The 26114-nt window shown below is 38.0% G+C and overlaps 1 protein-coding gene across 1 annotated transcript; it reads left to right on the top strand.

The window, feature by feature from the left end:
- Window positions 1-1666: 1666 nt before the first annotated feature.
- On the top strand, window positions 1667-25766 carry LOC131900895 (zinc finger protein 120-like; the record flags this gene model as incomplete). Its single annotated transcript, XM_059252218.1, has 6 exons — window positions 1667-1693; window positions 22965-23091; window positions 23288-23348; window positions 24476-24892; window positions 24968-25483; window positions 25652-25766. Coding segments are annotated over exons 1-6 (1263 nt in total), but the record flags the coding sequence as incomplete, so codon positions are not given.
- Window positions 25767-26114: the final 348 nt, after the last annotated feature.

The raw sequence follows: 26114 nt of genomic DNA, 5'->3' as shown, positions 1-26114 counted from the left end.
CTCAGAAACACCAAAAAAAAAAAGAAAGAAAGAAACAAAGTATAAGATTCACCTTTAATCTTGATCATACCTTCTGGTTGTAGCCTACATACATAAAGAACACAGAAGGAGTAAGCTCTCCCTTTGCCTGTTTGCCCTAGCTCTGGCTACCAAGTTCATTTTCTTTCTTTCTTTTCTTTCTTTCTTTCTTTCTTTCTTTCTTTCTTTCTTTCTTTCTTTCTTTCTTACTTTTTTCTTTCTTTCTTTCTTTCTTTCTTTCTTTCTTTCTTTCTTTCTTTCTTTCTTTCTTTCTTTCTTTCTTTCTTTTTGTTTTTCAAGACAGGGTTTCTCTGAATAGCTTTGCACCTTTCCTGAACTTTCTCTGTAGCCCAGGCTGGCCATGAACTCACAGAGATCTGCCTGCCTCTGCCTCCCAAGTGCTGGGATTAAAGGCGTGAGACACCACCGCCCAGCTCCAAGTTCATTCTTTTACCAACATTAAAGCCTAATTCCTTAGAATTGTGGTGTATACTAAAGACCAGCTGAGATATACAGCCTCATGAACTGAATAACTACTGAATTCTTCAAATTGCCAATGGTAACAGCCATTGATGGACTACTTGAACCACAGTTTTTGAGACATTCTAATAAATCCATTCTCTTCCTACACAGAGAGATTCATTCTACCAGTCCTTTTCAGGTAGTGAACCTTGAATAATGCAGTTGTTTTTTCCTTCACCTGCCCACTGAGGAAGATGTGCTGCTGACTAACAAAAGTGTTCATAAACACATTTTTCATGGCTCAGTTATTCTCTAAATATTAAACTATTCATGAAGACTACTCTGTATTATTATTCATTTGCCAAGAATATGTTCTGAATTTCTGCAATGGACATATTTTGTTGGTTGTGAAAAAGTTCCTGCTTTTCTTTGCTGGTTGTTTGAAGTCCCAATGACAACCAGGTAAAAAGTACCTGATGTCAGTATTAAGTCACATAATAAGCACTCTCCTTGTGTGTCTTTAAATCTCTTTCTTTCTCTCTCTTTTTTTTTTTTTTTTTTTTTTGGTTTTTTGACACAGGGTTTCTCTGTGTAGCTTTCCGCCTTTTCCTGGATCTCGCTCTGTAGACCAGGCTGGCCTCGAACTCACAAAGATCCACCTGCCTCTGCCTCCCGAGTGCTGGGATTAAAGGTGAGCACCACCACCGCCTGGCAAATCTCTCTTTAGTTGTTAATATTCCAGGATCCCTTTTACCTGTGTGAAAAGGAATCACTCCACCCCATATATTTTAGTGGTCTGTATAAGGTAGCTAGCCACATTGTGTCCTTGGGGGGCAAGGGAAAGTGCCTATGGAGTAAAGGGAGAAAGCATAGTCAGGTATTGGAGCCATGGGCAAGTGCTATCAATATGCACATCTCTGCTCATTTAGAAAAAAGTCTTTTTCTAGGGTGGAAGGCAGGGTCAGGAACCATTATGCTGTGTCTTTAAGCACACTTTAACCCTGTGGGAGGTGCTCTTGTCACTCAGGTCTCACTAGCCAATCAGGCACTCCAGGTGACCTGCCAGTCAGAAGCCATGCAGGGTCCTTCTGACCACTGGCTTCAGACTTGGCTTTGAAGAAGAGCTGGTTCCAGCAGTTTTGTGTGGTGTGCTGTGAGTCCTGCTGCAGTGAGCTGAGCCGAGAGCATGGACAAGCTGGGAAACCATGACTTGGTGAGTGAAGGGCTGCTATCTCCAGATGAGGTGGAGCAGATGATGAGGTGTGGGATCCAGTGTGGTGAGACTTCCTTTGATCTGGGTGGGAAACTGCCTGCACAATACCAGTCCTGTGAAGTCCCTTGTGGTACTTGAAACTCCCTGGACCCAGGGGCAGGCCTCTGAATAATTTTGTTCTGTGGGCTGAATCTGCTCAAAGAATTCGGTACAGGGAGCTGTGTGTAGAAATATTTTTGTGCCGAGTGAGGGTGGCCCTCACCTTTAATCCCAGCACAGGGTAAGCAGAGTTAGGCCGATATCTTTGAGTTCAAGGCCAGCCTGGTCTATAGAGTGAGATCCAGGAGAGGCATTTAAAATGACAGAGAGAAGACCTGTCTCAAAAAACAAAAACAAACAAACAAAAGAAACGTTTTTGTAATAAACTTCGACATGCTTTTGGTGCACCCATGGAAAGCAGGTTGTCAAAAATGGAGAGTACCTTATAGTACCTTTTAGAGGTTCAGCACTTTGAATTTCACTTTCATGTGTAAGATCCATTTTTGGTTAACTTTGTGGAGGTTGTAAAAGGCATCTCATGTGTTAAGTAACACTACTCTATTAACGTGTGATGTACATGAGTATAATTGGTGATATAAAGGATTTACTAATTCTTTGCAGATAGTAAGTCTCACAAAATAGAATTTAGCTGAGGGAGGACTACCTCAAAAAAACAAAAACCTCAAAGGTAAGTGCATTGTAGTCAGGCCTGTTAGAGATTAGGAAAGGAGGATACACATTTGTTTGGCTCCAAACCATCACAAAGGAGCCACTGCTTATTTAAAACAAACCACTGAATCAAAGTTTGGGACTCTAACAAACTGCTTATTCAGGCATTACAGGGTAACAACAAACTTTACATCCTGGCATGCCATGAAGTTCCAGTTTTCTTCTTGAGAAAAGCATAGATCTGCCAGATGGACAATATGACAAATATGTCAACTTATTTGAAAAGTAAAACACTAGCCGGGTGGTGGTGGTGCACACCTATTTTCCCTGCACTCACTCAGGAGGCTGATGCAAGTTGATCTCTGTGAGTTTGAGGACAGCCTGTTCTGCAGAGTGAGTTCCAGGAGAGGCTCCAAAGCTACACAGTAAAAAATCTGTCTTGAAAATACAAAAAAAAAGAAAGAAAATAATAAAAGAAAAGTAAAACACTAATGTGTTAAGGAATTGTGTGATCAAGCGAGGCTTTCATTTAGGCCCTCAGGCATAGATTAGGAAAATTCTTGCATGACCTAGTAATAACCTTGAACCTAGGTGTGGAAACTTTCCCTAAGGGCCTGGTGTACTGATAATAAAACCGAGCTTCTTCCCGAAAACCAGGAATATGCTTTGGTGAACTAGCAAAGGTCTGGAACCGCGGTGTTTGTGGTGGGGTTACTTCTGATCCTGAGAAACCAACTCTTTCCCCCACATGGGGCTACAGTTATCAGTCCACAGTTCACTGTGGGCTTAGTCTGTAAAGTTCCTGAGATGCCCTGTTTCCCCTTGTGCAACATTGTTTGAATAGCCTCCTCTTTGAGTCTGCCCCATGGTATGACACTGTCTGCAGACTTCCTAGAAGTGCCCCATTTCCTTTTATTTCACCCCTGAAAGTAGTATCCAAGGTGCTGTTCTTCTTAAGCTTAGGTGACATGAGACATAGGTTGTGTAATGCCTCCCCACCCCAGCTTTTATCTTTTCTACCTTATACCTTCCCTCTCTTTTTCATCTTTTGTGACCTTCACCTCAGAACCCTGTCACTGAAGAAGATACTGCTGTTTCACATCACTGGGGTACTTAAGAAATAATTTTGGAGCCGGGCGGTGGTTGCACACGCCTTTAATCCCAGCACTTGAGAGGCAGAGCCAGGCGGATATTTGTGAGTTTGAAGCCAGCCTGGGCTACAGAGTGAGTTCCAGGACAGGCTCCAAAGCTAGAAACCCTATCTCAAAAAAAAAAAAGAAAGAAAGAAAGAATTTTGGAAATGCCTTTGTTGTGTAAGTCTTTCCTCTGTCTAACTGAATAGACTTGCACTCTTCTATCCCTATTTAAATTGCTGAAAGTGTAACCTAAAGCCTGAACCTAAATGTCACAAAGATGACATTAGCATTAGCAAGTGATGGATGTACGTTATCATTAAAGTAATTTTTCTTCATTAATCTCTAAAGTGTGTTGAGTGACTTCTCCCTTGGAAAGCATTTTAATTCTAGAACAGCTGGATTTCAATCCTGTTAGAAAAATGTTTCTGAAATAAGTTCTCTTACGTTGACACCAGTGGCCTTGGTCCCAGTCTTTTGCTCTCTATGGCAATGACTTTGCTGTCCTCTATATTACACATTAAAAATCTTATATTAAATGATTGTATCACCTCAGGGTTTCAAAATTATCCATTTGAGTGATGCAGTTTCATATTCATTGCAGTAAAAAGAAAGAGATTTGCATGTGGAGCATGGTTTTTACCTTCAGACCAGAAAAAAAGGAATAGTTTATTGTGTATACTGCTGGGGGAAACAGGGTAGGCAATCAGCTACTGGAGTCACCATTATGAAAACAAACCTGATTGTAGCAGGAGGAGTAATTTTGTAATTTCCCAGCATGTACTGATTGATGACTTGTGAATGAAGACAGACCAGACTGGTTGATGTTCAAATTGGGAAGGTCAACTTGCACCAAATGATAGTGAATTTTCAATTAGGTAACTCTCCTATGCAGATATGTTCAGTCCTGCTTGACACAGTTATGTCAGCTCAGAGGTTTGAGCAAGAGGCCATTGACTGTAACTGTGTGTCAGGTTACAGGTCACAGCAGCCAACAAGTGCATATTGTAAGATCAACCTATCTTTTATTAGTGATATCAAGTCTACTAGAGAAAGTTACACTATTTTTTAAAGTCAGTATAGCTAAGTTTATTTTATTTTATTTTATTTTTATTTTTTTGAGACATGGTTTCTTTGTATAGCTTTAGAGCCTTTTCTGGAACTCACTCTGTAGCCCAGGCTGGCCTCAAAATTAAAGAGATCTGCCTGCCTCTACCTCCGGAGTGCTGGGATTAAGTTGTGTGCCACCACCACCTGTCATAGTTAAGTTTTTTATCTTGAAAAATGCATTATTTTTATCACTTTAAAATATCACTTGCTGGAATTATATTTAACATTTTAAAGAGCATTACTGATCTTATCTATTTGTTTGTGTTCTTATTGTGTCTAGGTCATTAATTCTTTCATTCCTTTTCTATCAAGAGCTGTTGATATTTGATTTTCTGTGTAGAGCAGTGGTTCCTGTAGCCCAAGCTTGCCTCATGCTATGTAATGGAGAATTGCTTTGAACATTTAAACTTGCCTTTGCTGCCCAGTGCTGGAAAGACAGTCCTGCATCTTCTTCTAGGCTGGACACAGTGAGAAGGAAAAATAGAGTAGTTAATGAGTGTTCAACAGTCTCCTTGGCATTTTCTGGGGTATAAACATGAAGAGGGACCTGTGTAAGAATTGAGTTCACTGAGCATCTTTGAAGCTGACTCATTGAAAGCCCAGAAATGGAGGGACAGGACAAAGGGTGAGAGCTTTTCTGTTTCAACAGTATTTGAGATGAGCGATGTGGAGTGATGTAACCAATTTTAGATGATCCACAAATGTCCTGACTGGGTTTCTTGGGGTCCAGAGAGTAGCACATTCAGTAATCTGGATAAAGGACTGACCCTATATTGAAACGGAATTACTGTAGTTACACTTGATCAACCAGTATAGACTATCTGAGTAAAGTGGTGGAGCTATGCCTAATAGGACTGCTATTTTCCTTGTTTAAGATATGTAGCCTCAGAAAAAAAAATGCATGTGTGTAATCTTTGGTTTGCTCTCAAACAAATCCCTAGTATCTGAAACACATGGACGTGAATTCTATTCCAACTTTTCTAAGTAATTTTTGAGATTATGACTATACCATACACATAGTCTCTTTCCTACCTACAAGCCCTACCATTGACCACTAATTGTTTTCTAATTCATGGCCTGTTTTTCTTTAACATTTACATAGTTACAACAGTTACTGTTTGAATGTGACCTGTGTTTGGCTGCAGGACTTCCCAGATATGAAGCAAAAGTTTGGTTGCATTGGCCAATCAGTGTGTATTTATATACACAAAGGACTGTGTGCTTAGGAAGGGGAACAGGAATTTCTCTGGGAGACTGGAAGACTTTTGAAAATACAGATTTCTTAGATAAACATCCTGTCTGCCCATAAGGTGGAAGGGCAGAGCTGAGAAGGCCTGTGCTGTGTGTGTCATTTGATCTCTGATCATCCAGTGGGGGTACTGCCTCTGTCCTGAATCTGAGCTGGGTGGTCTTAGCTAATGTGGGACCTCAGGAAGGCTTAGCAAATAGGGGCACCACTGGAAAGGAACTTGCAGGTTCTTTCCTGGATTCACATCTTGCTCTGCTATAGGAGCTGTGAGGGAGACCAAAATCCATGCCATGGTGAGTGAGGGGACCACCTACCCCAGACCAAGAGGAGAAGTTCTGCTGAGCTGTCAGAGCTTCTGTGACTGGGAAGGACCATGCCCCAGACTGTGGTTCTGTTGGTCCATATTGTGATCTGGAAAATGGCCCTTCTTTTCTGAGACTCTGAGTGTGGTGGATTCAGTGGTGAGTGGGAGGCTCTGCTTCCCTGGCTATGGGAGGTTGTGATATCTCTAATATATTTGTGTGTTGTTAGGCAAGTGGAAAGAGCAGATTCTAGATCATGTAGATCATATGGCAGGAAATAGACATTAAAATATTCTTCTAAACTGTTTTGTGATTGGGCATCAGTGGGATTGGGGTCTAAAACCACATGGGCACACGAGAGTTCACAGAGACATGGCATGAGATTTTTTTCAAAAAATTTTCCATTTGCCAAAAAAGCTCTAGAGCTTGGGGCCTCTCTGTTTGGAAGATATACCCATAGCTACAGGGTCAGAAACAGCATTTAAAGGTCACTTTGAGTTAATTTTGTGGGAGTTGTGAAATTTGTGTTTATTTAATTTCTATACACATAGAATTATAGGTAGTTGGATAATATTTGTCATGATCCCACATTTCCTCTGTGCTTCCTTTGGTCTCTTGAGTAAAAGTTGACTTTATTTTTTCTGCTTTTGTTTTTGGTTTTTTTCTCTCGATCTACTTTATTCATTCTCAAATATTGTACATATTCTTGATGGTTGTAGCTTTGTGGTAAATATAGAAGTCACACTGTGTCAATATGTGTACTACTTTTTCATAATCCTATGAGCCCTCTGAGAGTTACCATTTTGCATTTACCATTGGAATCAGGTATCCTGTTCTAAATGTCGGGAGTTTTCTTTGGATTGTATTCAACTCATGCTACAAACTTACCGCACTCAATATGTTAATATTGATGTATCATGTTCCTGATAAATCTTTTATTAACATCTGTGTTTATTTACATTTTGTTGTTCCTGTTGTTAATCTGTGAGAGACTTTTAGTTTATTGGATAGAATGTACTATGGGGCTTGGCCAGTGTTTCAGCACATGTGTTTGGAAACAATCTGTGTTCACATCCCAACACCCAACATGGGAGGTTCATAAGACCCTGCTAATCCAGATCCAGGGGATCTGACATGCTTTTCTCTTATGTGTCACCTGTACATACTTGGAAGATATTTTTTTTCTTTCATGTAATAACATGTACATAAAAATGAGGATAAACTTTTTTTCAAAAGATCTTGTGACTTATAAAACAATTAGTGCAAAATAAGTTGTTTTAGATGTATAATAAAAATCATATACTTTTGATTTAAAAATCTGTTATCTTGTATTTGGTTGGGAAAAGTTTTTAATTCCTCACTGATTCAGACTCCCATATAGTCATCAAGCATAAGAAACAAATTGGTGTCTCCTGACAAATATAATTTTCTTTATCATAAGAGAATGAGATTTTTTAATAGTCAAAATTATTTTCTATAAAGTTAAAATATCAGAAGGTTACAAGTGAATCTCTCTAATTTTGGTGGAAAAACCCTCCTCACCCAACTCATTTTTTATTATTAGCAAATGAGAGAACTGGCATGCACAGGATGAGAGATGACCAGAGATTTCTTTTAGTTTGATTTAGATTATAATCTTATAGTTCTTGTTAAAGGACCATAATATATATTTGAAGATGTGTCTTTATTTTTTCAGTGGAACTATGTTTTAGTTTTATTGCCATCTAATTGTATTGTTTCCCTGAAAAATAATGAACCATCAACAATATTTGTATTCATGAAAATTTATTATATCATGATATAATTACCTTGAGGTTTTCTGTTTGTTTGTGAACTTTGTGTACAGAGACACTTTTAGTTTTGTTGATCTTAGAGGCTTGTCTATACTCATTCCTAGACATGTCTGTTTTTTCAGTAACTGTTATCTTCATATTTAATTTATTTCTGCTTAAATGATTGATATGGCTAATTAATACATTTGTATTGAGTTTCTAAAACTTTTTGAGGTATCATTGTCTCTTTGTCTTAGTTAGCTTTTGCTGTCAACATGATGTGGCCTAGAATCATGTGGAAGAACATCAACTGAGAGTGTTCCCAGATCAGAACTGCTGGTTACTGTGTATTAGAGAGATTGTGTTGATTGATGATTAATGTGGGAAGGCTCTTCCACTGAGCATAGCAATATCCATAAGCAAGTGGGCCTGGGCTGGATATGACAGCTAGCTGACCCAAGACAGTAGCTAGGCAAGAAAAAAAGCAATTAAACAAAGGTTCCCAATGGATTTTTGCATTCAGATGCTAGCTTGAGTTTTTATCCTAAGCTCCCACAATGATTTGTTATGATATATTAATATCATCCAATAAACCCATTCATTACTTATGTTGCTTTTGATTGGAAAATTTAATCATAGCAAGAAACATGCCAGTTAGGACAAAACATGGGACAACAAAAATGATTTTGTTATAGTATAGGACCTAGGACTGTTGAAGATATTAAGAGTTTAGATAGCAAAAGCCATAGAGAGCTGTATACAGAGCTTTAGGGGATAATCTTATAGGACTGCTAAGATGGGAGAATTGAGAGTAATGCAGTGGAGGTTAAGGTTATTGCATTTCAGTGGGAAATGGACTCCAGTAAAAATATAGCCAGAGGTCATTTCTGTGATATTTTGACTCCAAATCTTTCTTAATTTCTCCCTTCCCTAGGAAATTGAGAAAGTCAGAATTAAAACCAATGGGCTGATTTCTTAGAGAAAATGTTGATTTTGTTTCATGTTTACTACTGATGACTCATGCAGGTCTCCAGTGAAAAAGAAACAAAGAAGTGAAAAATTTGTGTTTTGTAGAGAAAATCACTAGGTAGTTTCAGATGGCAATCCAGTGGTGAAAAGGGCACCAGTCTCTGATTATAGTAGAATAGATTTAGGAATCATTTCATTGACGTTTTCCTTTTAGTCAACTGTATTTGGTCCTACCTTTACAGGGATTTAGCTCAGTGGTAGAGTGCTTGCCTACAACGTACAAGGCCCTTGGTTCAATCCTGAGCTCCAAAAAAAAATTCTCTGAGCCATTTATCACTCAGTTCTTGTACACCCAGGCAGTGTTGGGCATGGGCTCCCTCTTGTGGCCTATGCCTCATGTTATACCAGTCATTGGTTGGACATTATACAAGCTCTGAGCTGCATTTCCCCCAGCATAACATGCAGAAAGGACAAGTGTGGTTCAATTTTTTTTTTGGCTCACCCCTGGGAGCCTTGTGTGGCTAGATAAGCTGGCCAGTTCAGGTTCTTTATTCTAAATTACTTGGAGTCCTCACTTCAGTCACACTCATAGCTTCCTGGAAATTTCCACTGCACTAGGTTTTCACATCACCCCCTAATATCTTCCTTATTCCAATCTTCTCTTTATGTGTTCTCTCCCTCTGTCCTTCCATTCCTCTTTTGATTATTCCTATTTCTACTGCCCAACCACCCACAAAATCTAATTTATTTCCTCTTTCAAGGGGGATCTGTGATCCCTCCCTACAATTGTCCTATTTACTTATCTGGGTTTCTGGATTGTTGTGTGATTATTCTTTTTGTTTGTTTGTTTTTTTTCTCGAGACAGGGTTTCTCTATGTAGCTTTTGAGCCTGTCCTGGAACTCACTATGTAGCCCAGGCTGGCCTTGAACTCACAGAGATTCTCCTGGCTCTTTGCCTCCCGAATGCTGGGATTAAAGGCGTGCGCCACCACATCCTGGCATTTTTTTTGTTTTTTGTTTTTTTGAGACAGGGTTTCTCTGTGTAGTTTTGTACCTTTCCTGGAACTCACTTTGTAGACCAGGCTAGCCTCAAACTCACAGAGGTCTGCCTCCCTCTGCCTCCCCAGTGGTGGGATTAAAGGCGTGTGCCACCACCGTCCAGCTGTGATTATTCTTTACTTATCAGTAATAACCACTTATAAGTGAATACATATCATGTTTGTCTATATAGTTCTCAGTTGCTTCACCTAGGATAAAAAAAAAACCTCAGGAAACTTGACATGAACAAACCAAATAATGAAATAAAAATGAAGTATAGATCTAAACACAGAATTCTCAACAGAGGAATCTAAAATGGTGGGAAACACTTAAAGGAATGTTCCACACTTAGCAATCAAGGATGTGATAATAAAATGTATTGTGAGATTTATTTTACACCTTTCATAATGGCTAAGATCAGTAACACAAGAAACATCACATGCTGGCATGGATGTGGAAGAAAGGAAACTTTCCTCTATTGCTGGGGGGGAGTGAAGACATGTACACCTTTAAATCAATATGGTAGTTCCGTCAAAAATTAGGAATTGATCTATCTAGAGCCATAGTTATACCTCTCTTGGGTATGTACCCAAAAGATGCTCCTCCATCCTTTCACAAGGTCACTTGCTCAACTATGTTCATAGCAGCTTTATTTATAATAGCCCCAAACTGCTATGTGTTTGGGAGTTTGTTCCTGATTTTTGTTTTCATAATTTCACATATTCCCTTGAGATGTTGTTTATTATTCAGCCTGGCAGGAATATCCATAATTATTCAGGAATACATTTGAACTCATGACCCTTATGTGTCAGCTTCCTGAGTACAAGTGCAATTGCAGATGATATATCCCCAATGAATGCTGTTTTGTCAACATGTTTGAACCATGTTAGTGTTAAAATGCTTAATCGAAAAAGCATAAGACACACTAAAAACCCTGTGCATTTCCAAATCATCATTTTCATCTGTCTTCAAGAGCTGTAACAATGGAAGATAACAAGCACTCAATTGTATATTTTCCTCCAGGCCTGCTTGGGGAAGGGGTTCGGGCCTCAAAGATGTGTGGAGTCTGTAGTGGTTAGAGAGAAGGAGGAGACGGACATGGTCTGAGGGTGAATCGACATGGATGCCAGCAGCATTCAATTGGAAAAGATATTGTTTATACTCTATAATTACATGTGGGATTAAAAAGGAGAAAAGAAGGCTTAAAAGCTGGTTTCTAGCTTGAAATTTTGTCTCAAAAAAAAAACCTGAAAAACAAACAAACAAAAAGAACATCTTTGAAATTTAATAAGCTTTTGGTGCACACATGGAAAGCAGATTGCCAGACTTGGAGAGCACCTTCTACTACCTCTAGATGTTCAGTATTTTGCATTTAATTTTTACATGTAAAGTCCATTATGGTTAACTTTGTGAGGGGTTGTAAAAGGCATCTCATGCATTGGGTAGCATTCCACTACTAAGGTGTGATGCTCATGAGTAGAATTGGTGATTTGAAATATTTACTAATACTCAAGAGATAGTAATTCTCCAAAATAAAATTTAGCAGAGGGAGGACTGCTTCTTAAACACCCCAAAGGTAAGTATATTTTAGCTAGGCCTCTTAGAGATTAGGACAGTAGGTACACATTTGTTCGTCAGGATTGTCCAGACATTTGACTCCAAATCAACACAAAGGTACCACCTCTGATATATGATCAGCCACTAGGCCCAACGCCATATAAAAGTATGAGATTCTACAATCTCTTATTGAGGCATTAGAGGGTCACAACCAACTATAAGGTCTGATTTGCTATAAAGTTCCAGGTTTCTTTTGAGAAAAGCTTAGTTTTGCCAGCTGGGCAATGTGACACCAGGTGACAATTATTTTAAAAGAAAAACACTTGTGGTAAGGACTGGCCTGATCAAGCAAATCTTTCATGTAGGCCCTCAGGCAAGGAGGAGGAACTTTCTTGGAACCACTAGTAACAGCCTGGGGGATAGGCTTTGGGAGATTTCACTAAGGGCCTAATATATTGACAAAGAAACAGAGCTCAAACCCTAAAATCAGGAATATATTTTGGAGAGCTGGTAGTAGTCTCAAACCAGGACCTTTGTGATGGAGTACCTCAGTTCTCACATGGAGCTATGATTATCTATCAGGCCCAAAACCCTGGAGGGCTTACTCAGTAGTGTTCTTGAGATGCCCTGTGGTCCCTTTTGCAGCATTGTTTGATTAGCCTCCTCCTGAGTTTGTGCCATTGTATGATAGTTTCTCTTGACCTTATAGATATTACCATTCTCTTCCATTTTCCCCCTGGAGATAGTATACAATATGCTATTCCTCTTAAGAAGCTTCCATGGCATGAAATATAGCTTGGACAAGACCTCTCTACCCCAGATTTTATCTATTCTGCCTTTTACTTTTCCTATCATTTTCATCCCCCGCCAGCTTAATCTCAGGAACCTGTCACTAAAGAATGACCTGCTCTTTCAGGTCACTGGTATATTTAAAAAAAACAATTCTGGGACTATTTTTGCTGTGTAAATAACCCATCAGCCTAAATGGGTAGACCTACAAGTTACCTGTCTCTATTTAAATTGTTCAAAGTGCAACCTGGAGCAGGAAGCTAAAAGACACAAGGATGACAGCACATGTTGAATGTAAACTTTGAATAGCCTGTATTCTCCTTGAGCATTTGCTGGATATGGATGTATGCTATAATTAAAAATATTTTTCTTTAATAATATCCTAAGCATGCAAAGTGATTTTTCCATGGGAACGAATATTAATTCTAGGACAGCTGTTATTTCCATCCTGTTAGAAAACTGTTTCTGAGATAAGCTCTCTTATTCTCACTCTGGCGACCTTGCTTCTATTCTGTTGCTCCCTGGGCTAATGATCTTGCTGTCCTCTATACTGCACCTTCAAATTCTTAAATGACTGTATCACCACAGAGTTTTACAATGATCCATTTGAGTCATGTAGTTGACAATCCAATGCAGTGGTGGGAAAAAGTTTCACATGTGAGCATTGCTTCTGACTCCAATTAAATAGAAGGAATTGTGTACACTGCAGGGGAAGCAGGGGAGGCAATCAGCTACTGGGGTAACTATTATGAAAAAGGACCTGACTGTAGTAGAAGGAGTTATTTTATAATTTCCCAGCATGTTTTAATTCATGTCACATGAATAATCGCACACCAGATTATGTGGTGTAAAGTTTGGAAAGATCATTTTGAGCCATTGAATGTTGAATTTGCAATTAGGCAACATTCCTATGCAGATATGTTTGATCCTGCTTGAAACAGTTATGTCAGCTCACATGTTTTTGAACAGGCCGTTGACTGTAACTCTATGTATCAAGTTATAGATCTCAGTAGCCAACATACGTGTATGGGCAAGATCAATCACTCTCATATTAATGACATTCCCTCTACTAGGGGAAGGCCTATCCTTTTTTATTTTTTATTTTTTAAATTACACTCATGATATTCACTAATTACACTCATGATATTAATCACATTTGTGGTATTCATAGATTACATTTGCAGTATTCATTCAATTATATATATATGCATTAATTTTAAATGCCGAATGACATTTATTGAAGGAGGGAGGAGGTCTTAAATACAGGCTTACAGCACATTGGGAGAGCCCCGGAGGGCAGAAGTTTGCTACTGTTGTTTTACAATCTTGCATCTAAGCTGTTAATGCCCATTATTCAGGATATACAGACAAGGAATTTCCCTTAATTCAAGGAGGGTGAAACCTGGCAGGGAATTAGCATAGGGAGGATATCAAGGTCAAGGTCTGCAAGCAAGGCAACAGTTACCCAGAATGGGGTTCAGGGACCTACAGGTCCCCCTTTTATTAAAAAATGAGCTTCTGACTTGGGTTGCTTAGGACGTCAGCAGGTCACCTTACCCTTCTTGGATACGCCTGCCCAGGCCACAGAGGTGCTCTGTCTTACCTTGGTATTACCCCAGGTATGCCCCCCAGGTATTACCCATCTCTGAATACGCATTATCATACAGGCTCAATCGTGTGTGAGCTGCAGACTTAACTGCTGCCAAAGATCTCAAAGTGACACTGGGCTTGCAATCTGTGTGTTTAACACAGAAAAGACCGACAGAGGTCCTACCTCACCCATAGCCAGTATGCTAAAGGCAACTGTGCCCTTCCCTTCCTTAACAAGCCATTCTATACGTTGGAGTCCTTGTAAGATAGTATCCTAAAAGCAACTGGACCTTGTGTTTATAAATTTATAATTTTCAAAGTCAATTGAGATGTATATAACTACTGAATTAAATTTATCATGCCCAATAGAATGGAAGATTAACTAACTGTGGTAGCTACTTTTGTTGCCAGGGTCTCCGCTGTCCTAGCTGTAGTAAGCAATTATGAAATGGCAATCTCAGAAACAGTAGCAGCGGTGGCCACCATTGCTATAACATCAACAGTGGTGGCAACAATGTCAAATTCTCTTCTGGAGTGTGTGAGCATCCACTGGCATGGATACAGCTCCAGTAACATGAACCACCAAGGCCCATTTTTCTTGATCCCAGCACGACTTTGGCTGGGGGCCTATCCTTTTTAAAATTAATACAACTAATCTTGTTTATCTTACAAATACATTAATTTATCATTTTAAAAATTACTTATTGGTATCATTCTTAACACTTTCTTTTAATGCGTTACTGCTCTTATCTCTGTTTCTGTTTTCCAGTGTCTCTAGGTAATCAATAGTTTTATTCTTTTTCTCTCAAATGATGTTGATTATAGATTTCTGTGTAGAGCAATGTCTCCTTTAGGTTAGGCTTGCCACATTTTATGTAAGTAAGAATTGATTTGAACACCTAATCCTGCCTCTGCTGTCCTGTGTTGGGACGAAAGTCCTGCCACTCCTTCCATTCTGGGCCTTTACTATTCAGTGAGAAGGAAAAATATATCAGTTAGTGAGTGACCTCCAACCTCTCTGGCTTTTAGTTAAGACTTATAAATGAAGAGGGACTGTGTAAGAATTGAGTTCATTGGCCAACTTTGAAACTGCTGGAGTCACAGTACAGAAAGGGAGAGGCGGGATGGGAGTTGACAGATTTCTTGCTTTAAGAGTACATGGGAATAGCAATGTGGAATTAGGTAATCAAATTTAGATATTTCATAAATGTCCTATTTCACTATTTCTTGAGGTCCACAGGCAAGGACAATAAAGAATCTGGATAAAGGACTGACCTTATTTTGAAAAAATTGCTATAGTTACAGTAGTTCAATAAAAATAGATGTGGGTAAAATTGTGTTGCCATGGCTAACAGGACTGTTTTCAGGTTTTAGACGTACACCCAGAGATAAAAGATTTGAGAAATCTTCCATGTCGTCTAATACAAATCCCTAGACTGTGGAGCACATGGCCGTAAAGTCTGTTTCAACTTTTCAAAATAATTTTTGGAGATCATAACTGTCTCATATCCACCTTCTCTTTCCTGCCTCCTAGCCATAACATTGTTTTCTAATTCATGGCCTGTTTTTTCTCTCTTTGGCCTCATTTTTCTTTAACAACTGTTATGCAAAACAACAGTTACTGTGTAAATTTGACCTTTGTTTTGCTACACAATTCCCAGCTATGAGGCAATGGGTTGGCTGCACTTCACAATGAGTGTTTAATGGATTGTGAACACAAAGGATCCTGTGCTTTGGATAAGGAAAAGGCTATGCTCTAAGAAAGTAAAAGAATGTCTAAAAATATAGAAATTCTCTAGACTAGGTCTCTTTCTGCTGGGGTGGAAGAGCAGAGCTGTAAGATCTGTGCTTTCTGAGTCACTTGATCTCTGCTCTCCCAGTAGGTGAGCTTCCAATATCCTGAGGCCCAGCTGTATGGCCCCGGCCAATGAGGAACTTTAAGAATGCTTTGCAATCCGCAGTAAGAGTGGCAGGTAATTTTCAGATTCTTCCCTAGAGTATCCTTTGCTTCACCTGTAATGAGTTGTAAGGAAGTCCACAAGCTCTGCCATGGTGAGGATAGGGTATTCAGAGAAGGTGTGTTGAGCTGTTATTATTTTTGGTATTTGGATGGACCATGAGCCAGACTGGTTCTCTTGATCTATGTGCTGCTGACCTGGGCAGGGATCCTTGTACTTTGAGCCCCAGTGTGAATGGATTTCATGGATAGGGGGGACTGCAGTCCTGGCATGGGAGGCTATGATACTTGTAATATCACTGTCTAGTGTGCACACATGGGCATTGCTTTTGGTGTGCAGTGGGAAGACAGATTGGAAAACTGGAGATCTGGGTTCTAGAAGTTCTGAATATTGCATTCCACTTTCAGGTTTGTCTTATAATTATTTCCAATAGTTTAGAAAATGATTGAAAGATGGTGGTGTGGATTGCTTTTCAGCAGTAAGTGATTAGAATGCTTCTAACTTTCTGCTACCACTAGCTGCACTGGTGTGCTTTAGTAAAGTTTAGTTCCAAAGTATAAAAGGTATTTCTGAGCTGCAGAGGTTTCTGTGGTGTGCATGGTGTTGGCCAAGTAGGTAGGGTAGAATCCACATCTTGTGTCATAATTCATGTGACAGAAAGCAGATTTGAAATTATTCTTGATGTTGTTTTAGAATTGAGCATCTCTGGGGCTGGCTTTACCTGAAATCACAAGGAGGCAACAAGATTCCTACAGCATTGGGCTCTGTCAGAGTAAGAAATATTAGGGGATTGAGGGTCAGAAACAATTGCTCGAGCATCAATTTGATTAAATTTTATAGTAGTTGTAAAGTCTGTGCTTATTTAATTTCAATACACATAGAATCATCGGTAGCTGGGTAACATTGGTCAAGATCATACTTTTCTTGGTTAAGTTTCCTTTGGTCTTTTGATTAACAGTGACTATATTTTCCTTTCTTCTTGGCTTTTTCTCTCTATTCTCTTTATTATTTTACAAATATTGTATCACATTCTTGGTTGTTGTAGTGTCGTGGTAAGTTTAGAATTCATATTATATTAATATGTCTATTATTTTTCATAATTCAAGTGATCATTCTGAGGGTTTCTAGTGTGAATATAGCTTTGTAATCAGCTTTCCTGCTTTAAATTGTTGGGCATTGTTATTGGATTATGTTCATTTTGTGCTTCAGATTTACCTTAAGCAACATCTTAACTTTGATGCATCATGTTCCCAAGGATCATTAAGTTACTTCTTTATTTATTTAGGTTTTGTTGTTCTTTTTGTTGCTTATCTGTAAAAAGCTTCTGGTTTATTGGATAAAAAGTCTTATGTGTCTTGGCAGTTGGCTCAACTCATATTCTTCTTGGTGCTGACCTGAGTTCAGATACCTACACTCAAGTTGAGAGGCTCATAACTCTACTGTTCCAGATTGAAGGGATCAGATACCCTCTTATTTTGTATGTCACCTGTATACATATGGAAGACATTCTCTCTCATGCACAAACATATACAAAAAATAGTGACAAACAACGTGCTTTCAGAAGTGCTTGTGACTTATAAAGCAAGTATGGTAAAACAAGTTGCTGTAGGTATACACTGAATCTGTAGAAATCTGTTATCTTGCATTTGGTTTAGAAAAGGTTTCAGATTTTCTCACTCTGATGCGGGGTTACCACCAACCATCAGTCACAGGAAACAAAATGGTGTCCAACTGATCCTAACAATTCTCCTTTTCTTTATTATAAGAGAATGAGATCTTCTTAATAATCAGAAGTATTATCTACAAAGTTAAAACATCAGATAGATTCTAGCAAATCTCTCCAACTTTCGTGGAACAGCTCTTATAGCCCTATCCATGGTCTATTATTGGCAAAGAACAGAACTGTATTGCAGAGGGTTAGTGCTGGCCAGTGAGGTTTTGTGATTTAATTTTTATTAGAATCCTGTCATTCTTGGTTATTCCCAGCCTTTCCCCCTATTTAATTATTACTTTTTTGCTTTATGTTTTTTTTCTTTATTTAATAATTTTTTAAAAATTTTATATACCATTCTCAGATGCCCCTTTCATCCCTCCTCCCACTATTCCCAAACATTTCCCCCTACTGACCCTCTATTCCCTCCTCCAAAAATGTAAGGCCTCCCATGAGAAGTAAGTAAAGTTGGTACATTCAGTTGAGGCAGTTCCAAGTCTCTTTCCTATTTATCAAGGGTTTGCAAGGTGTCCCTCCACAGGTAGTAAGCTCCAAAATCTCAGTTCATGCACCAGGGATAGGCCTTGATCCCACTCCCTGCAGCCCCTTAAACAGATAAAGCATAACTCTCTAAATTATGCAGAGAACCTAATCCAGTACCATACAGGCTCCACAGCTTTAGTCTAAAGGTGTTTTTTTTTATCCTCTGTATTATTTATTACAAGGAGTCCTCACTGAGGTCACCCTCATATGTTCCAGGAAGTTTGCACAGAACTGATTCCACATCCATTGCTGAAAGCTCCCCCATTCTAGTGAACTCTCCCTGTCCTTTCCCTTATCCCTTCCTGATTCATCTGAACCCTCCTGTTACCATCCCGACTTGCCTCCAATGCACCCACCATATCTATTCTATTTCTCTTTCTCAAGAAGATCTATGCATCTTTCCTAGAGCTGTTCTTATTACTTAGCCTCTCTGCATCTATGGATTCTACTGTAATTTACTGTGATTGCACTTTACTTAATTACTAATACCCACTTATAAGTGAGTATATAGCATCTTTGTCTATGTGCTTCTAGGTTTCTTTACTCAATATAATAAAGAACTCAAAAAATAACAAACTGAGCAATCTAGTTATCATGGGGTGCACCTCTAAAGAGAATTCTCAATAGAGAAATCTAAAATACCTGATAAACACTTGAAGAAATATTCAGCATCCTTAACCATCAAAGAAATGCTTATCAAAATTATTTTGAGATTTTATCTTACACCTGTCGGAACGGTTAAGATCATTAACACAAGTGACAGTTAAAGCTGGCAAGCAACTGGAACAAGGGGATTCATTGCTGTTCCAAGTGAAAACCTGCAGAGTCACTGTGGAAATCAAAAGGCAATCTTAAAATAATTGGGAATCAATCTACCTCAACACCAAGCTATACCACTCTTGGGCATATACTTAAAAGGTGTCCCTCCCTTCTACCTCAAAGACACTCACTCAGCTATGTTCATAGTGACTTAATTTGTTATAGCCAGAAATTGTTATGTCTGTGAAAGATTGCATTTATTGATGACTAAAATGGAAATACTCAACCACGTAGGTTCGCAGTATCGCTAAAGAAAGTGTACTGGGCTAGAAAAGGAAACTATCTAAGCATGAGGCAGTGACTAGGCCAGAGAGAAAGCCAGGAAACAATCTTTGCCCATGTTTTTTTTCAATTGTTTGCTTTAGTTTCTATCTTAAGCTCCTAAAATAATGGAGTGTGATCTGACACAATTAGTAAAATAAACACATTCATTCCCAGAGATGTTTTTGGTTAGAGGATTTAATCACAGAAGGATAAAAGAAAGTTATAACAAAAAAGGGAACAACAGAAGTGATTTCATTGCTAGGCAGATCATGGGAATATTGTCTTTGAAATAATGTGGATAATATGAAGACTTTACATGGAAAAACCATAGAAAGTTGTTCATAGTATTCAACTGGCTGTTCTGTTAGGACCAGGAAGATGGGAATGTTAAGATTAATGGCAGGAAGTGGAGATTGCGATCATAGGATTTCAGCTGTAAGTAGGTAGACTCCATAAAAAATTAAGCTAAATATCATTTATATGATATTTTGGCTCCAAAATCTTTCTTATATTGCCTGTGTCCTGGATATGTAGCAAAGAAGAGTTAAAAGATAATGGGCTATTTCCTTCCATGGAATATTGAATCTGTTGAATGGCTATTATTGATGACTCATTCAGGTCCAGAGTGAAAATAAAACAAGTGGGGCAGAAAAAAATGAAAATGAAAAGGTAGTATCAGATGGCAATCAAGTGCTGAAACAGGCAGGGAATTTCAATGAGTTTATCACCACTATAGAGAAGACTTGCTATAGAATACATGTCTAGCAAAGTACCCTAAGTTTAAGACTCTATCCTATTAAAACTTCAATTTGTGGAAGGAGTAAGCAAAGTGAATCCTAGTCCCAGGAAGCATCTCCATAAAAAAAAAAACCAATTTACCTGTGGTCAAAGCATGTTAGTGTTCATCCCAATTAAGAAATCAAACTTTGCAGGATCACCCATAGTGTGCTGGTCCTGGAAACAAGAAAGAATCAAAACTTGAGGTCATGAATTCTTAGTCTATGCTTATAGTTCAGCATTGTTGCGCTCATCTATGCTTGGCAGAGGCAGAAACCCAGTAAGGAGACTCTGAGAGGTCATTGCATGAAGCTGTGAGGATGGAAGCCTTATGTTAATTCTTTCTTTCTTTCTTTCTTTCTTTCTTTCTTTCTTTCTTTCTTTCTTTCTTTCTTTCTTAATTCTTTACTCTTTAGGGGGCCTGCTACCGGGTTCTCAAAAATTACACACATGGAATCTTATTCTTTCTTATAAAGATAAGCCTTAGCTGGATTTGATTCTAGACATTTTTTAAACTTATATTATTCCATCTACCTTTTGCTTCTGGGCTTTTGTCTTCCTCTATTCTGTATACCTTTCTTAATTTCTTATTTGGTGGTTTGCTGTGTAGCATGGTGGCTGTCCCCTGGTGTCCTGCTTTTCTTTCTCCTTCTTTCTTTTTTCCTCCTAGATTTCTCCTCTTATTTATTCTTTGAGCCTGCTGGCCCTGCCTATCTTTCCCTGCAAAGCTATTGGCCATTAAGCTATTTATTAGACTAATGAATTTTGTTAGATAGGCTATAGAAGTATCACACCTTCACATAGTTAAATAAATGCAACATGAAATAATGCAACAAATCTTCACATCATTAAAACAAATGTTCCATGGCAGAAACAAATATAAGATACCTTAAAATAATATTTTAGAACAGCCTGGGTTCCCTTTTGTGACCACAAGATGGTGATATACCTAAGCTATGGGACATCTTCCATGGAGACCTCGCTGCATATAGTTAGTTGAAGTAAACAAAGAGATGTATGACAAGTTTCAAGGACAGAGCCATCTAAGCCCTTTGAAAATGGAGCACCATATGTCTGAGACAGATTATATGGTTGTAATTTTTCCTGCAGTGCTTCAGTCTTGCCTTGGTCCAATCTTTTCTGTGTCTCCATTTCTATGTTTTGGAATGTGAATGGTATTCTGTGCCAGAGATGGAACTTGTTTTTTTTTTTTCATTTTACAAGATGTGACTGTCAAGAAAGTGTATTGTGTGTGAGAAGAGACTTTGGACATTTGAACAGTGAAGGAGCTATTACACACTATGAGGACTATTGAAGTGACTAAATTCATTTTCTACATGGATGACCATGAGCCTATAATGACTTGGGTCAGAATATAGTTGACTGAATGAAAAATCCCCCAGATACTATGATGTATTTTAACATGTGTTTCTCCTTGGTGCCTTTCTTTCTATTGCTGGTGAATCCTTTAGTAAGGGGAGGTTTCTGGATGAAATTGCTCACTAGGGGTGTGATACTTTTTAGTATATTCTCAACAAATTTCCTATTGTTTGCATCTACTCTGTTGTGATTGAAACATATCAGCCAGCTTCCTTACATTGTCATGCTTTCACTGCCATTATAGACTCTGAATCACATTAGATAATTTAGAAGTGATTGCTATTCAGTGCTACTGCAGTTTGGTAGCTTGCTCTTTTAATTTTTTTTTGTTTGTTTTTGAAGACAATGTTTGTCTGTGTAGCCTTGGCTGTCCTGAAAGGACCTCTGTACACCATGCTGACCACTAACTCAGACATTCCCCTATCTCTGGTTCTCAAGTCCTGGGATTAAAGGTGGACCAACATTTCTGGCATTTTTATTTTTACATTATTGGATGATGGTCCTGGGATGTACATATCAAAGATAGTCTGTTGCACTGAGCTTCCACCATATTTTGAATTTTAAAATTTGGCAGAGGGTATCACTCTCTTTCTCAGGATGGCATGTATTCATGACATTAATACTGCATGAGCCTTCTGAGTCATTGGATTGTAGGTACATGACCTGCTTTTTTTCTGTTTTGTTTTTTGTTTTTCTTTGAAGTTTTAAATAAGTTTGAATAATTTCCTGTATGAATGGATATCCACCACATGGGGACCTGGTCCCTTCAGTGTTTAAAATATGGTCTCATGAACCCAGAACTTTGAATAATGGATTGATGTGTTCCTGCATGTAAGTACTGGCAATTGAGCCCACCTATATGCAAGACAAGCAATAGCTCTTTACTATTGTGTCATCTCTTCTGCCCTGTGTTGATTATTTATGATCAACATTGACACAGGTAATGTTTTTATCTGTCCATTTATAACTGTTACAACATATCGTGCCTTTTAGTAAAATCTGATTGATGTTACAGTTTAAATTGTAGCACTTCAGGTTACTTGTAGATGGATACAGAACTGGAGTGAATGCATAACACTTTGTAGGAACTTTATTAAAAACCTGAGTTCTTTCTATCTTTTTTGTTTGTTAGATTTTAGCATGGGAGACAGGGTTTTAGTATGTTCTCCTGGACCTGATTGCATACACTAGGCTGGCATTCAATTCAGAGTCACCAACGTTTGCATTCTGAGTGCTGAGGTTAAAGATGTGAGCCAATAAACCCAGCTTTTCCAACTTATTTTTCTTTTTTAACTAGTAATTGTTCACACAATTTTTCTCATGTGTATTCTGTACTGTTGGTCTGTTTCCTTGTTTCACTATGTTTGTTATTATACATTTCTCTTGCAAGATGATAGCCCATTCAAAGTGTACAGATATGAAAGAGGTGACCCTCCTATTTACTATAATTCTAAAGTGACATGATGATTACATTATAATGTTTATGTCATGAAATAAGTGTGGGAAGCACCAGAATTATATAAATATACAATCAAATAAGTATACATTTACAATGTTGTCAGTGCCATACTTTCTGTTTTCCACATATATGGGATATTTTAGAATGAAGTGACCTATGATGAGGTGCATGTTGGTTTCACTTGGGAAGAGTGGACTTTGCTGGATCCTTCACAGAAGAATCTCTACAAAGATGTAATGCTGGAGACCTACAGGAACCTCACTATTATAGGTAAGACTGAAATTTCCTTCATGATTTAAAGTAAAGATACAACTGTTCCTTGGTTATTGATGCTCTTCTGTAATTTGATTGAAAAAGGAGATAGAGGTAAATAAATCAGTCATGGTTCTAATGTTCACTGAAGATGGTGACTTAAATTTTGCAGTTTTCAATGGTATGTTATACATTTTCTGGTATTGTATTTTAGGGTACAGTTGGAAGGATCATAATATTGAAGAACTTTGTCAAAGCTCTAGAAGACATCAAAGGTAATTTCTATGGGCAATCTGATACAAATGTTCTTCTGAAGAAATTGTAATGTGTCCTGGAAGGTTTTTTGTTTGTTTGTTTGTTTGGGGTTTTTTTGGTTGTTTTGTTTTGTTTTGTTTTTCAAGACAGGGTCTCTCTGTGTAGCTTTGCACCTTTCTTGGAACTCACTTTGTAGACAAGGCTAGCCTCGAACTCACAGAGATCTGTCTTCCTCTGTCTCCCAAGTGCTGGGATTAAAGGTGTGCACCATCACCAGGCATGGACCTGGAAGTTTTAAACAATATCATCAGTGTAAATAGGTACCACTTAAAGTTCATTGATGATCATTAATTTTTCACACACCATAAACCTCAATTTTAGGTAGGTGAAATGCTTTTGCAAGGCATTCCTTTATTAAACAAGCCAGGGAAACAATGCCTCAAGACATGTGACCATTTTAATCATAACACCATAAGGGAGATGTTACATTACTGCCAATCCATTTATTTCATCCTACTCATATTACAAAAGTAATACACAGTGAAGAGGTGATATGTATATCTCAAAAACATTCTAGTAAGCAAAGAGTCCATACAAAAACCAGTAGTTCTCTTATAATTGTTGTGATTGTGTTGTTTAGTTAAAGGGGTAGTTAGTGTCAAGAGTCAGGGGAAATTTTCATGGAAAATAATCCCTATACCACAAGTCTATGAGGACAGAAAGTCAAATTGAATACAATGTAGAAATCTTATATTTATTATTCTTCCTTTACTATGTGTATCATATGTCACTGTGGATACAAGTCATATGAGCATAGGAATATGGAAAAACATAACATACCTCTCTCTCAGAGCTTTTAAAAGGTAAGTAGCAGTCCCCACATGAATATAATAGTTGAAATTGATTCAAGCACACATGTATTGGTTTTCTAGCTTTCTTGTTAATATATCAATGAACTTATGCTACAGAAAAGTCTTGAGTTCTAGAACTGTAGAAATAAAACATGAGTGTAAACACAGTGATAAAACCTTAAGATCAGATTCCTCTTTAGTGTGGGAAAAAATTATAAAATTAATTCTTAAAGATGTAAAGAGTCAACAGCATATTGACTATGGTAAAATTTTAAATGTGCCAATTATCCTCTTAGGCATGAAAGAAGCCAAACTGAAGAGAAACTTTCTGTATATACTCAATATGGTAAAGACTCTGCATATGATAATCATCGTCAAAGACATAAAAGATCACATACTGGAGAGAAACAACATGAAGGCAATCAATGTGGTAAAGCCTTTGCACAACAGTGTGGTCTTCAATTCCATAAACGTACACATACTGGAGAGAAACCCTATGAATGTAGTGAATGTGGTAAAGCCTTTGGTTATCATAGTCATCTTCAAGTACATAAAAGAACACATACTGGAGAGAAACCCTATGAATGTAATCAGTGTGGTAAAGCCTTTGGTTATAACAGTCATCTTCAAGTACATAAAAGAACACATACTGGGGAGAAACCCTATGAATGTAATGAATGTGGTAAAGCCTTTGGTTACCACAGTGTTCTTAAGTTACATATAAGAACACATACTGGAGAAAAACCCTATGAATGTAATGAATGTGGTAAAGCCTTTGGTCATCCCAGTGCCTTTCAAGTACATAAAAGAACACATACTGGAGAGAAACCATATGAATGTAATCAATGCGGTAAAGCTTTTGATTATTACAATTATCTTCAAGTACATAACAGAACACATACTGGAGAGAAACCCTTTGAATGTAATCAGTGTGGTAAAACCTTTGCACAACATGGTGCTCTTCGATTGCATAAAAGAACACATACTGGAGAGAAACCCTATGAATGCAATGAATGTGGTAAAGCCTTTGGTTATCACAATGTTCTTCAAGTTCATAAAAGAACACATACTGGAGAGAAACCCTATAAATGCAATCAATGTGGTAAAGCCTTTGCACAACAGTGTGGTCTTCAATTCCATAAACGTACACATACTGGAGAGAAACCCTATGAATGTAGTGAATGTGGTAAAGCCTTTGCACAACACAGTCATCTTGAAGTGCATAAAACAACACATACTGGAGAAAAACCCTATGAATGTAATCAGTGTTGTAGAGCCTTTGCATTTCACAGTAATCTTCAAAGGCATAAAAGAACACACACTGGCGAGAATCCCTATGAATAAAATGAATGTGGTAAAGCCTTTGCTTATCACAGTGCTTTTAAAAATGCATAAAATAATACATATTGGATAGAACCCTATGAATGTAATCATTGTGGTAAAGCCTTGGTATGTCACAATGCTCTTTAAAGACATAAAATAACACATGCTGGAGAGAAACCATATGAATGTATTCAGTGTGGTAAAGCCTTTGCACAACACAGTTATCTTCAAGTACATAAAAGAACACATACTGCAGAGAAAACTTATGAATGTAATTAGTGTGGCAAAGCCTTTGCACATCAACGTAATCTTCAAGTACATAAAAGAACTCATACTGGAGAAAAACCCTATGAATGTAAACAATGTGGCAAAGCCTTTGTGCAACATAGCATACTCTTCAAGTACATAAAAGAGCATATACTGGAATAAAATCCTATGAATGTTATTAATGTCTTAAAGCCTAGTCACAATACATGGTAACCTTATAACTGTATAATGTTTAGTGTGTAATTGGTCTCTTAATGCTTTTGAATATAACAGCACACAGGGGATCTGAAAGATTTCATAGTAAAATGAATCTAAATATATATAAATTGGTATAATCTTTAGCCA

This window comes from Peromyscus eremicus, unplaced genomic scaffold, assembly GCF_949786415.1.
Source record: "Peromyscus eremicus unplaced genomic scaffold, PerEre_H2_v1 PerEre#2#chrX_unloc_1, whole genome shotgun sequence".
NCBI lineage: Eukaryota > Metazoa > Chordata > Mammalia > Rodentia > Cricetidae > Peromyscus > Peromyscus eremicus.
This window is presented reverse-complemented; position numbering and strand designations above follow the sequence as displayed.